This window comes from Marmota flaviventris, chromosome 11 (assembly GCF_047511675.1).
Source record: "Marmota flaviventris isolate mMarFla1 chromosome 11, mMarFla1.hap1, whole genome shotgun sequence".
Taxonomy (NCBI): Eukaryota; Metazoa; Chordata; class Mammalia; order Rodentia; family Sciuridae; genus Marmota; species Marmota flaviventris.
Window position 1 is genome coordinate 97,765,216 of NC_092508.1, and position 14,174 is coordinate 97,779,389.

At 39.4% G+C, this 14,174-nt stretch overlaps 1 protein-coding gene across 1 annotated transcript in view; it reads right to left on the bottom strand.

The window, feature by feature from the left end:
* Gypc (glycophorin C (Gerbich blood group)) overlaps window positions 1–1,620 on the bottom strand; it is a 33,398-nt gene extending 31,778 nt beyond the window's left edge. The window contains exon 1 of the mRNA XM_071619266.1: window positions 1,379–1,620. Within this exon, the coding sequence (XP_071475367.1) occupies window positions 1,379–1,418 (40 nt within the window). The 5' untranslated portion in view covers window positions 1,419–1,620. The remainder of the gene's footprint in view (window positions 1–1,378) is intronic.
* Window positions 1,621–14,174: the final 12,554 nt, after the last annotated feature.

Consider the following 14,174-nt stretch of genomic DNA (forward strand, 5'->3'; position numbering starts at 1 on the left):
CTGAACCGAAACATTACTGTGGTTTCTGTCTTCTTTTCCCTTAATCTAGGCCCTGGAGCATGTACGTATGTAAACACACTATTATACACGAATTCATGGACTGTAGTTTTATGTAAAGTTAATATAAAGTTAATATAAAGACATTCATCGAACACTTGGTATGTGTTGGTCTGTGCCGTTTATATGCACTTAATTCTTAAAAACCCAACTAAGAATATCCTATTATTATTTCCTATTTTACAGAAGATAAAACTGGAGCCAAGAGAGGTTTACTTTTTAATAAGTGGCATAGCTTATTCTGATACTGACAGCAAAGCCCAGAAGCCCAGGTTTCCTTGTAGGAATAGTGTCTGCTACCTGAACTGACCGAAGCATGCTACAGGGCATAATCAGCACGATCCTGGGCACTTACAGGCATGGAAACACATACCTGCAGATCTAAGCTTTCTCATCCATGCCCTGGCTTGGTCTGGGCAAGGTCTCACTAACAACTGCATTTCAAAGACTTTAACTAGAGTGCTTGTCTCCAATACTCACATCATTATCATATTAAAAATCTAACTTGATCACATTATAGATTCAAACTATCTCCTCTGACAAACTCTTAATATTTGGCCAGGATGGAGATAAAAGGATAAACATTAAAAAAAAAAAAAAAAAAAAAAGACGAAGAAGAAGGAAAAAACAAAACAAAACAGTTTTTGTCTCAAAAGCTCCAAGGCAGAGGACCAGGGCAAGGAGAGGCCCAGCAAAGTTTCTGAGAATCCAAAAAAACAAAAAAAACAAACAAAAAAACCTCACCATGTACGATTTCCTGTTAGGAAGACAATGTGTGCTATATACGAACCCCCAAAGAGTGAAGACCAGGGGATCCCTCCAACATCTGGTTTCTCTAGGCACCGTGGAGGGAGCAAGCAAGTCCCGCCGAAGGGCTGGAGTTAGCTGCAGTTTGCTCAAGTCCTGCCCCCTGTTCCCCGGAGCAGCAACGGCCCAGAAAGCAACTTGGACTCTGGTTGACTCAGGGCTGCTTCGCGCTCCGCGGCTCCTTACTAGCAGGCGCTTTCTCCATTCTCCTAACGGGACAAGTTCTGGCCCCAGACACTTCCCTCGCCCCACACAAAGAAACAGAAAGCGAGCGGACGCGCCCGCAGCTGGCGGCCTCTCCACGCTCCGGGAGCACAGAGCCCGCGCGTGGGATCGGGGGGCGCGGGACGGGGACCCATCCCGGCCAGAGGCGCAGGGGGTCTGGGGCCAACGACAGCTTAGGAGGCTGCACGGCAGGACCCGCGGGTGTCGGCGACCGCGGCCCGTCCAGTGCGCTCCTGTCAGGCCGCGGCGTGCGGAGGGCCAAGGAGCCCTTCCCCGAGCGGGTACTCACGGTGGTAAGGGGGCAGCGACGTGCCATTGAGGTTGCTCATCTCCGATGGGTCCTGGGCGGTGGCCCCGGCTGAAGCCGAGAGGCCTAGGGGACAAAATGCGGCAGCGGTGAGGGTCGCGCTCTCTGGCTCCTGACCCTGATCGGAGGGAGGAAGCGGCACCTGGGTCACCCTCCTCCCGCGCAGCCCAGCCGAGGGGAGGGGCTCCGGCCCGGAGGAGATATGCACACTTCAGTTATTTTTTTCAACTTGGCTGGTGGGGTTTCCACCCTTTATTTTTTTTTTAAACCACAACACCCGCCCACTTCAGAACTCTTCTGCGCTCCAGCTGTCCAGCGCAAGTCTCACATTTTTCTGTTATTCTGTTTCCATCTGCATCTGCCAGATACAGAGGTTGTGGTTGAGAATGTCCCCTGGGTGCACGGAAAACTTCCCAGGGGTGAAGCTGGGGTGGTCTGGTTGGGCACTGTCTGGGATGGCGACCAAATAGGGCAGACCCATTTTGAAACTTAGCTGGCTACTTTGCCTCTTAAGGGTTGTGTAGCCTGAGTCAGCTCAGGGTGTTTTCAGTTTTGTTTTGTTTTGTTTTCCGTTTAATTAACACGTAATAATTGTACATATTTATAATATTTCTGGAGTACTGTCTCATATTTTGAAACATGAATACAATATGTATTGATCAAACCAGGGCAATTCACATTTGCATCTCCTCATCATTTCTTTATGTTCAATGCCTTCAAACTCCTCTCTTCTAGTTTTTCATAAAATGTATAAAAGCTTTTTGTCAACTATAGTCACCCTACTGGGCTGTAGAACTCTAGAAATCATATTGTCCTGTATTTGGTACACCCCCCCCCCTTCCAACCTCCCTCTGTCGTCTTTCCCCTCCCCTTCTTAATTACTCTTCTACTATTTCCTACTTTGAGATAGACTTTTTTTTTTCTTAGTTTTGAGGTTTGAGAGGGAACATACAGTATTAGCTTTCCATGGCTGGCTCAGTTCACCTAACAAAATGTTCACTTCTAGCCATTTTGCTGCAAATGACAAGATTTCATTCATTTTATGGCCAAATCATATTCCATGAAGCACATATACCACATTTTTCTTATCCACTCATCCATTGATGTACACTTTTTTTGTTACAATGAAAATTGGGGCCAGGGGATCTCTCTGATATGCTGATTTGATTTCATTCTCTTTGGCTACATATCCAGAAGTGGGACAGCTAGATTGTACTGTCATTGTATTTCTAGGTTTTAAGGAGCCTCTATAGTGTCTCCATTTACATGTCCCCCAAAGGATGTATAAGAGTTCCCTTTTCTCTGCATCCTTGCCTGTATTTGGCCATTCATTCGATCTTTCTTTCTCTTTCTTTCTCTCTCTCTCTCTCTCTTTCTTTCTTTCTTTCTTTCTTTCACTTTTGATTATAATCATTCAGACTGAGATGATATGGCATCTCTCCACTCCATTATTTCCTTTGCTGTGCAGAAGCTGCTTGGTTTGGTAATCCCATTTGTCTATTTTTTTTCTTTTCTTGTCTACGATTTTGGGGTCTTATAAAAAAATCATTGTCTATACCAATGTCTGCATTTTCTTCTAGTAGATTTGTAGTTTCAGGTCTTAGATTTAGGTCTTTGATCTAAATTGATTTTTGTTGATTGTGAGAGAGAAGGGTCAAATTTCGTCCTTCTGCATTGGATATCCAATACATTTATTGAAGAGGGTGTACTTTTTCCAATGGGCATTATTGGTGCCTTTGTTGAGAATCAGTTGATTTTAAATGTGTGGATTTATTTCTGAGATCTCCATTCTGCTTCAGTGGTCCGTTTGTAAATTTTTATGTTGATATCATCCAGAATTGGTTTCCCCAGCCCCATATTATGTCTTGAGATGAATATTGTTATGTGTTCAGACTTCTTCCTTTTGTTCAAGATTGCTTTGGGTATTCAGGGTCTTTTGTGCTTTTATATGAACTTTAGGATTCCTCCTTCCCCCATTTCTGTGAAGAATGCCGTTGGTATTTTGATGGGGATTGCATTGAATGTCTAAATTGCTTTTGGTAATATAGTTATTGTAACAATATTAATTCTTTCTATCCATGAACATGAGAGGTCTTTCCAATCTTTGTGTGTGTGTGTGTCTTCTTCAATTTCTTTTATCAGTGTTTATCATTTCCATTATAAAGGTTATTCTCTTCCTTAGCCAAAGTTATCACTAAATATTTTTGGTTTTTATGTTTTGAATAAATGGGAATATTTTCTTGATTTCTTTCTCAGAAAGTTCATTTTTGTATTAAATGCTACTGATTTTTGTATGTTGATTTTGTATCCTGCAACTCTACTAATAGTTCTAAATGTTTTTTGGTACAGTCTTTCATTTTTTTTCCTTGTGGACAAAGACAATTTGACTTATTTTCTTTTTATTTGTATGCCTTTAATATTTTTTTTCTTGCCTCTTACTCTGGCTAGCACTTCCAGAACTATGTTGAATAAGAGTGGTGAAAGTGGATAGCCTTGTCTTTGTCTAGATCTTAGAGTAAATACCTTTCTTACAGAGCAGAAGGGAATGAGTTCTGAAGGAAAATAACTACCAACCAAGAATACAATACCCTGCAAAGCTATCCTTCAGAAACAAAGAAGAAATAAAGGATTTCTGAGATAAGCAAAACCTGTGGGATTTTATCACCACCAGATCAGCCTTACAATAAGGTTTAAAGGAGTCTATACCTAGAAGCAAAAGAAAAATAACTACCACTATGAAAACATATAAAAATATAAAACCCACCAGAATAGCATATACTCAAAATAATAAAAAAAGAAAACCATGAAGATAAATAGTAACAGAAGAATAGAACAAAGAATGTTCAAATTCCAGAAGAAAATTAACAAAATATCAGGAATAAATTTTTACATATCAATAATAACTTGCACATAAAAGCATTAAATTCCTCAATTAAATGATTCAGACTGGCTGAATCAATAAAAAGCAAGACCCAACAATAAGCTGCTTTTGAGGAACAAACTTCACTGTGAAGACACACACATGTGAAAATAAAGGGATGGAAAAATATATTCTACACAAATGGAAACCAAAAATGATCAGGAATAGCTATACTTATATAAGATAAAGTAGACTTTAAGTCAAAAGTTATGAAGAGAGAAAAAAAAGGTGACTCTATAATGATCAAGGGATCAATTCAACAAGAAGATATAACACTTGTAAATATATATGGATCTAATGCTGGAGCACAAAGTTTTATAAAGCACACATTATTAGATATAAAGGGAGAGATAGGCCCCAATGCAATAACAGTTGTTTTTCAACACCTCACTTTCCTATTGGAAATACCAACCAGAAAAAAAAATCAACAAAGAAATACTGGAATTAAATCATAGCATATATCAAATGGACTTTACATTTGTAGAACATATTATTTAACAGCTGCATAAATTACTTTCTTGTCATCAGCATGTGGAACATTCCTCAGGATAGGCCATATATTAGCCCACAACATATATCTCAACAAATAGAATACAAAACCATATTACATGTCATTTCTGATCACGATGAGATAAAACTAGAAACCAACAACATGAGGAACTTTAGAAACTGTACAAATTCATTGAAATTAAATAATGTGCTATTGAATGAACAATAGGTCATCAAATAAATCAAAATAGAAATTAAAAATTTCTTGAAACAAGTGAAAACAGGAAACCCACATACCAAAATTTATGGAAAATAGCAAAAGCAATACTGAGAGGGATGTTTATAGCAATAAATATCTACATCAAGGAAATACAAATATTTCAAATAAACAACCTACTGGTGCATCTCACGGAACTAGAAAAGCAAGAACAAAACAAATTTTTTAAAATGGTGGAAGGAAAAAAGTAGCACATGTTAGAACAGTAATAAATGACTTGAAGAATTAAAAATACAAAAGAGAAACTAAACAGAGATTTTTTTTGAAAAGATAAAATTGATAAACCTTTACCTAGACTTACCAATTAAAAAGGAGACAATACCTAACTAAACAAAATTAAAGATGAAAAAGGAGACATTACAACTTATACCACAGAAATACAAAGGATTATTAGGGACTATTTTGAACAACCGTACACCAACAAATTGGGAAAACTAGAAGACGCAGATAAATTTTTGAACACCTATAGCCAACCCAAACTAAACCGTGAAAATATAGGAAACCTGAATTGAATGAAAGTAACACAATTCAATTCACAATAAAGTCTCCAGCAAAGAAAAACACAAGAGCAAATTACTTTGCTGTACCAGTTCAATAATGTTTATTTTTTTGTGCTAAGGATGGAACCCAGGGCTTTGTTCATGGTATCACTGAGGTAGTTTTAAAGAAGAACTAAAAGTTTTAAAGAAGAACTAAAATAAATTCTTCTTAAATTGTTCTACCAAAATTGAAATAGAGGAAACTCTTCAAAACTCATTTTACAAGGTCAGCATTACCCTGATACCAAAACATGACATAGGTATGATAAAAATAGAAAAGTATAGACCAATATCCCTGATGGGCATAGCTGTGAAAATTACCAATAAAACACTTCCAATTCTAATGTTAAAGCACATCAAAAAGATCATAAACAATGATTAATTGGGATTTATCCCAGGAATGCAAGGAAGGTTCAACATACTCAGACCAGTAATTGTAATACAGTTTTGCCTACCTCTCTCCGTGCTGTGAGTACTCTAGGCATTGTTATTTGGATCATCTTTTTATGCAGTGGGAAAGCGCTCACAATGCACTTGACTTGGTTAATGGAAATCTGTACTGCTTATCAGTCTTAGGTCAAGCTGGCTATATTCTATACATACATGTTGTCTTGAAGTGAAGTTTTCACTGAATACCTTTGACCAGATGTGTAAACTTTTGAATCCAAGTCTTGGTTTCCTCATCTACAAAATGGAGACAAGAACATCTGTGTTCCAGAATTGTATAGAAAAAAATGTTTATCAAATAAAAGAAGTGGGAGCAAGAAAGGTGTTTAACAGAAATTAGCAATGTGTACTGTAAGAATTTAACATTTTGCTTTGTAATGCTTCCATGGCCATATTGGACAATATTTCCCTTTGTGTACAGAGTTCATAAATAAAATGACTTCAAATACCTAAAACGTATTTGGAGAGCTGGAAGGGAGAGGAAATTTATACCTAGTAACCAAAGAACAGGTAACAGGTGATTGCACCAACTTACAGGATGATGTCTTAGAGACTTCCAGCCATACTCTAATTGCCTACAGTTAATGACTTTAGACTTAACGTTTGCTTATCTTTTCTGGGTAGGATAGGGTTAAAAAGCACCAAAAAGTAAAAAGAGTTTCTTAAAGAAAGGTAGCCAGAAAATGAACTAACTAAACAATACAGGTAAAGTGCACCATAAACTATAAAGGTAATAACTATTATGCTTCATAGAGCATCTCAGTTCCAGCTATACAACCAGAGGCTGTGACTGTCCTGCATGCTGTCAAGGAACCCATGCATTGGGACTGGGTTACTCTTTACTAGCATGGTGGCCTTCAACATTTTACTCCATTTCTCTGAGCCTCAATCCTCACTCATGAAATTGAAGCAATTTGCAAAGTTAGGTTGTTGGAACACATACTAAATAGTTAATAATTAATCAGCTAATAGAATCATGTCTTAACATGTTTTAGTCATTTTTTGTTTGTTTAATATTTATTTATTTATTTTAATTTTAGATGGACACAATACTTTTATTTATTTATTTATTTATTGTTTTAATTAGTTACACATGACAGTACAATGATCTTGACATATCATACATTTGAATCAGATGGGATATAATTTCTCACTTTTCTTAATGTACAGGTTGCAGAATTACATTTGTCAAGTCATATTTTCTATCCTGTAACAAGAAGATCTGACAAGAACAACACAAAGGAGGAAAAGTTTATTTTGGCTCATAGTTTCAGAGGTCTCAGTACACAGATGGCTGACTGCATTGCTCTAGGCCCTGGGTGAGGGAGAACATCATGGTAAAAGGGTGCAGTGGAGGAAAGCAACTCAGGACATAGCAACCAGGAAGTAAGAGAGAGAGAGAGGTTCGTCACCAGGGACAAAATATAAACCCCAAAGCCATGTAACCCCCCCCCCCCCACTGACTTACTTCTTCCAGCCACACCCTACCTGCCTGCAGTTATCTCCCAGTTAATCCAGATTAGTGGATTAATTTACTGATTAAGTTACAGCTCTCATAACCCAATCATGTCACCTCTGAACTTTCTTGCATTGTCTTACACATGAGTTTTGAGGGGATGCCTCATATCTAAACCATAATAACATGTAGGAGTTTCTTAAAGATATTGGTCTCCTTTCCTTCCAGACCACACTGTTTATAGCAAGGTGTAGAATAGAATCTCCCCAGACATAGCAAGGTGTAGAATAGAATGGCCCCAGACCATTCAGAAAAGTAGGTAAATGGTGTTTAATAGTGAGTACAGTTTAGCTAGCAGGGAAACATGAGATGAAGTTTAGAAAATCTAATTAGGGAAGTGTCTAATTTTAAAGAAATGAGTGTTATTTTAAGAAGGTAAAATATTTACATTGAATAATAAGATGATATAGTAAGAATATGACATTAAGTCCCAAAAATGTATCATTAATGTCTGGGCATGATCAAGGGACCATTTTAAAGGTAAGAATATAGAGATTCAGAATAGTGACAAGAACTTGTCCAAAGTAGTGCAGCCAGGATGAGCCTCAGCACAGGTGAGATGTCTCCAATGAACAGAGTAAATGGCTGGTAATAGCTACCGAGCCCTTCAAAGGCTGAGAGGGTATAAGTGAGTGCTGGAGGAACATTTTCCCTTCCTTCCCAGCAGGACATGGGCAGGAGCTGCCCATGAGAAGGGTAATCTGCCTGTCATATCCCCATCCCAAACTACCATTTACCCAGTGCTGGTCTTAGGAGGAGGCTTGGAGGTCTGCTTGTTGCAATTGCTGTCTCCCGGGTGTGAGTTAACCCAGGGGTGGGTAGGTGTTTACTGGGACCCTTTAAAATTTTTAGTGAGAAGATTTGCTCTTCATCAAAGTAATAGATAGTTTTTTTTTGTAAAAACCATATTTCACTGGAATAAAAAAGCCCCAAATTTTAACAATTGCTCGTAATCTCTAATACATTAATGTTATTTACTCTTAGTCTTATTTATGCTGCTAGGGATATTGCCTTGATGTCACTGAGGTTTTTCTGAATATGTGATTTCAAGTGCCATGCTTTCACGACCTAACATTATGTCACAGCCGTTTTCCCGTCTAACAGTAGAAGAGCTCTTTAATTCATTTTAATTACAAGGTTGTTTGATTTTCTAAATCGTGCTGTGATAAACCGTGTGAACATGAATATCAGCATCTCATACTTTTTCCTTAGTTTGCGTTCCCACAATTGGAATTGCTGGATGGAGGGTTAAAGTGGGTTGAAAGCTTTTGGATATTTCATAAATTGTAACTGTAGAAATTGAAGTTTCTGAGTCAAGATGACCACTGCTCACTTCAGAGCCTCTTGCCAGAATTAAACATTACATTTTAAATCAATGTCAATTTGGTAGAAGAGAAACGTGGTTATTTGAGTTGTCATTTTCTTGATTACTGGTGAGGTTGGATATACTGTCACATGCTTCTGTTTTAGTCAGTTTTTTTTTTTTTTTCCCCACTGCTGTGACTAAAGGATCTGACCAGAATTACTGCAAGAAGGAAAAGTTTATTTGAGGGCTCATGATTTCAGAGGTCTTAGTCCATAGGAGGCTGGCTCCATTCCTTGGGGCTCCAGGTGAGGCTGAACACCATGGCGGGAGTGTGTGGCAGAAGGAAGCAGCTCACATCAGAAAGCAGAGTGAGAAACTCTGCCACAGTCTGGCTGGGCACAAATGCCGCAGTCTGGCTGGGCACACAATCACGAGCCACCACACAGCTTGTAGATTCAAACAGCAACTCTTTATTCCCGAACTCACACCAGCCGTCTACAATCACGTTCTGGGGAAATCCACGTTCTCTGCCCAAATCCACCTCCACTGGGCTTCTATCTCCAAAATATACTGTCTGAATCCCGTGAGAACTCAAGGGGAACTCAGGCAGCAGGATACACCCTATTCCCAGGAGGAATAATCTTAAACCTTAAACCTGGAACCTAAACCGGGAACGCCCTAATCCGCCTTGGTCCTTGAACAAGGTCACCTACATTCAATGTCACTGCAACATGGGGTACGCTGGCAAGGAAATTGTCATACCTACTTGGCTAATGGCTCCCAGCAAAACTCCACTCAAGTCACACCCCAATTCCCACCCTCTCCAGCTACACCTTACCACTCCAGTTAACTCCATTAGGGATTAACTCACTGATTAGGCTAAGGTTATAATCCAATCATTTCTCCTCCAAACTTTTTTGCATTGTCTCACATGTGAGCTTTCCAGGGACAACTCACATCCAAACCGTAACAGCTTCTCTTTTTTTGAATTTTATTTCAATTATTAATATAAAATTGCATATATATATTTATATATCATTTATAGTGTATATCCACAAAACCCCATATATACAAAATATATAATCACATGACTCAATTTATTCTTCATCGTGTCAGAGCACATATATTTATATTTGTGTTTGTACATATTTTCACACATACATTCTTTTGAATATTTATATTTCCCAATATACATATTCATTCTTTAACCCATACTGGACCCCTAAGTAAAATATAATATTAATCCTTAGCTTACCTTTATATCTAAACCAAATTTCTCTTAAATCCATGCACAACAATATAAATTTTAAAGTTTATTTTAGTTTCTATTTTCAATTATCTATGTTAAATTTGCATATACATTACAATATTTCATTTATAGGATATGTCCTTGCATCCCCATATTTACAAAATATGTAATCCCATGACTCAAACTTCCCTGTTCCCTTTTTCAGAACATGTATGTGTATACAAATTTTTACTCGAGCATTCTTATGAAGATTCATGTTTACCCATATACATTTTAAAAGCTTTAAACATAACTCTAACTCAATCTGAAATTTTACATAAACCTTCCCTTACCTCAATAACTTAACCAAGGGTTACTTCAAAGCATGAAATCTTCTTTACAAATCCTATGCTTTTTTTGGTGAATGTTTTGTTTGTGATTCTTTTTCTTTAGGAGGAATGGTTAATGTTTTTTTTTTTTTTTTAACTGATTTATTTGGTCTCTATGTGCACAAAAGACAACATCCATCTTCATGTGTGTTGCAATGTTTTCTCTTTTGGTCATTAGCACAGAAATATTGTTTGACTTTTTCTGATTGGCAAGCTGGTGGCTTTTAAGAAATCCAAGTGTGGCTATGCATATTTTAAGAAAGACGGAGAGAGAAGAGACAGGAGTCCAAGTTTGTTCATGTTGCAAGCTCCTTGCAATGAAGAACTCAAAGTAGGGACTGGGGAAGGTTGTACCTAAGAGGGAGCCTTTACCTGGTCAAAGCACCTTAAACTCTCTGCTTTCCCAACAGAACATTCACTCTTGGAATCCCTTGCTTGGGGAGATTTGAAGGCTCAACCCAACACTTGAGGCAAGGGGGAGCCCTTAGTTTGTCTGCTGGGACTGAACTGTTAGTCCTCTTTATTTCAAATATTGCCCAAGTCTAGTTCTCACCATGGAAGGCAAAGAAGAGGGCACAGAAGCATCAGGTAATTTTTTGGGGTAGCTACAGTCTATGATCCTACCTACAGCTGCACCCCATCCAAGGTGCGTCTTTAGGTACCCAGAATGGCCCACTTCTGGAAGCTTCCACAGAGCATCATTAAGAGATATGGAACATCACAGACACCCAGTGGGAGCACCAGGTGAGCTAAGCTGGGCAGAAAAGGCACACAGGCAGAATTCATTTGTGTGTCTAACCTGTGTGGGTCAGTGCTGAGAAAATCAGGTAAGCTTCACTCTAGAGAAAGAAAAGTCCAGAAAAAAGTCCCTCTTAGGTACAACCTTCCCCACTCCCTTCTTTAAGTTCTTCATTGCAAGGAGCTTGCAACATGAACAAACTTGGACTCCTGTTTCTTCTCTCTCCACCTTTCTTAAAATATGCATAGCCACACTTGGATTTCTTAAAAGCCACCAGCTTGCCAATCAGAAAAGTCAAACAGTGCTTCTGTGCTAATGACCAAAAGAGAAAACATTGCAACACACATGAAGACGGATGTTGTCTTTTGTGCACATAGAGACCAAATAAATCAGTTAAAAGGAGTCTCTCTCTCTCTGCTTCTCTGAGTCTCTAGCAGAAGGTAAATGTAAAAGAGAAGAAAGTGTCTAGGTCAGCCTAAAGGTTCACACAGTCCAGAAAGGGCTAAATTATCCATAAAGAATGTTTCTAGCAGGCAGAGTGTTATACAAATAGGAAGAATTTCCTGAGCTTCTAGAATGTGCTGTGCTAGACTATCCTACAAATGGCCATTGTCAGTTGTCACATTGTTGATTGATACCAAGTAAGTAGTAGTTTTGTTTGGGTTTCTTTATCCTTTTTCCTCTTTCACAATTTATACAAAAGGAAACTGAGGACCAGAAGGTAAAATAACTTCTCATGCTCACAAGGTTACTCCAAACTGAGCTGGAGTCTCACACCAGGTGTGCTATTTCTAAAACTCTCCATGGGGAGGGCCCTCAGCTCACTCTCTCTGGCATCCCATCCATTCTGCATACCTAAGAGTCCCCAGGGGCCTTTGCATGCCAGAGACTGGCTTGGTGAGGCCATTCACCCTGGATGATTGCCCTGAGGCACACAGACTGGACGGGGAGCTGATGAACTAGCTTTATGTGGTTCCCATCAGAACACTCAAATGAAAATCTTCCAGTGGTCAGGAAGTAAATTACTTATTTGCAGGAACCTTGTGTGGATCATCACTGTTGCGGTTTGGATATGAGGTGTCCCCCCAAAGCTCATGTGTGGGACAATACAAGGAGGTGAAATGATTGGGTTCTGAGAGCCTTAGCCTAATCAGTTTCTTAATCCATTAATAAGAATTAACTGTGTGGTAACCATAGGCAGGTGGGGTGTGGCTGGAGGAGGTGAGTCATTGGGGCATCTCTTTGGGGTATATATTTTGTCCTTGGTGAGGGGAGAAGTCTCTCTCTCTGCTTCTCTGTATCTCTCTGCTTCTCTCTCTCTCTCTCTCTCTCTCTCTCTCTCTCTCTCTCTTTCTCCTGGTTGCATGTACTGAGCTGTTTTCCTCCTCTGAACCCTTCAGCCATGATTTCCTGCCTTACTGCGGACCCAAAGCAATACAGTTAGCCATCCATGGACTGAGATCTCTGAAACTGTGAGACCCAAATAAACTTTTCCTCCTCTATGTTGTTCTTGTCAGGTCTTTTGGCCATTGCAACAAAAATCCCGACTAAAACAAAAAAAATCACCCTTTGCATTTGGGTCTAGGTTGTTGTGAAACTGAGCTAGAAAGCTTTATCTCCATGTGCTCCCCACTGAGCTCTTGAGCCTGCTGAGGGAACTTTTGGAACTTTTGTTGTAGTTATTATTCTTTGGCAAAGAGGAAGAGGTATTTGGGGCATGTGGCCATGATGAAGAAGGAACAGGAATGGTAACTATATTTCCCAAAAGTTTATAAAAAGCTTTATGTGTTTTATCTCATTTAATTCCCAGAAAGATCTTGCAAGCAAGGATGGTGCAGGATTTGAGATGTGGCCCTTGTGGCCTCTCATTCCTGGTTCACCACTTGCCACTAGGCTGAAAAACTTTGTCTACAAGTTGGTCCCCTAAGTCCCCTAAATCTGATGTGGCCTTAAGAGTCAATTTGGGATCTCTGGGATCTTTGCACATTCACTGATAATGGTAAGACAAAGCCTTCATGGCATTGCAGAAAAGACTAAAAGCTACCATATGAAATGAAGATGTATGCTTGGGCATTGATGTGTTGCGATCACAACCAGTTACAAGGAAGTCCACTTAGATATAGGTGTGGTCATGCCAGGGCCACAGGGACCTGAGTGACTTTACTTCCCTACCTATTTATCTCATTTATACTTTCATTCAAGTGTCTGGCTCAAGACAATTGAGAAGCCATTACAATTACATGAAGGGATGAAAAAAGAAAATAATCCTACAAAGGGATATATCATCATGTAAGGGGTTCTTTCAACCACTTGAGAGATTCCAAGAATTCCTGGATGGTGGATGGGACCTGGATGCATGCTGGAGAAGCACTGGAGAGCTGGAGACTGCAGCCAGGGGACACCCTGGAAGAGGGTGTGTATGTGTGGTAGGGGACTATGCTTCTGGAGACACTGGGGTCTGGGCTTAGAGCTCATGGGATGGGAGAGGGGAGTTGAAAGTGGGTAAGAAGACAAGGAGATTGGTGGAAGGTTTGTTTGGGGTGGGGCAGATTCTCCCTATTCCCCCACTTTTGTGTACAACATGCCAGGCATTTTACAGAAAATTCCTCCAAGGGACAAAAAAAAATATGGATGTCTCCAAAAAATTTAAGAAACCATGTAGGAGAGCCAAGGTTCCTAGTGTGGATAGGAAAGCATCCTCTTCTTGGGATGTCAGGGACCCCTAACCTGTCAGGCAGATACCCTATCTTTCCCTAAAGCAGAGACCATGTAGTCCAGAAACAGAAACCTCAGGCAGAGGTTTTACTCACCAGAGACAGTGATTAAACCCCCTTCACAATAATCACTCTGGGCTTTCAGTTTAAAGTTTGATGGACAACTATACATGAGAACTGAGTCAAATAGATGGAAGGAAAAAAGCCAGGTTGA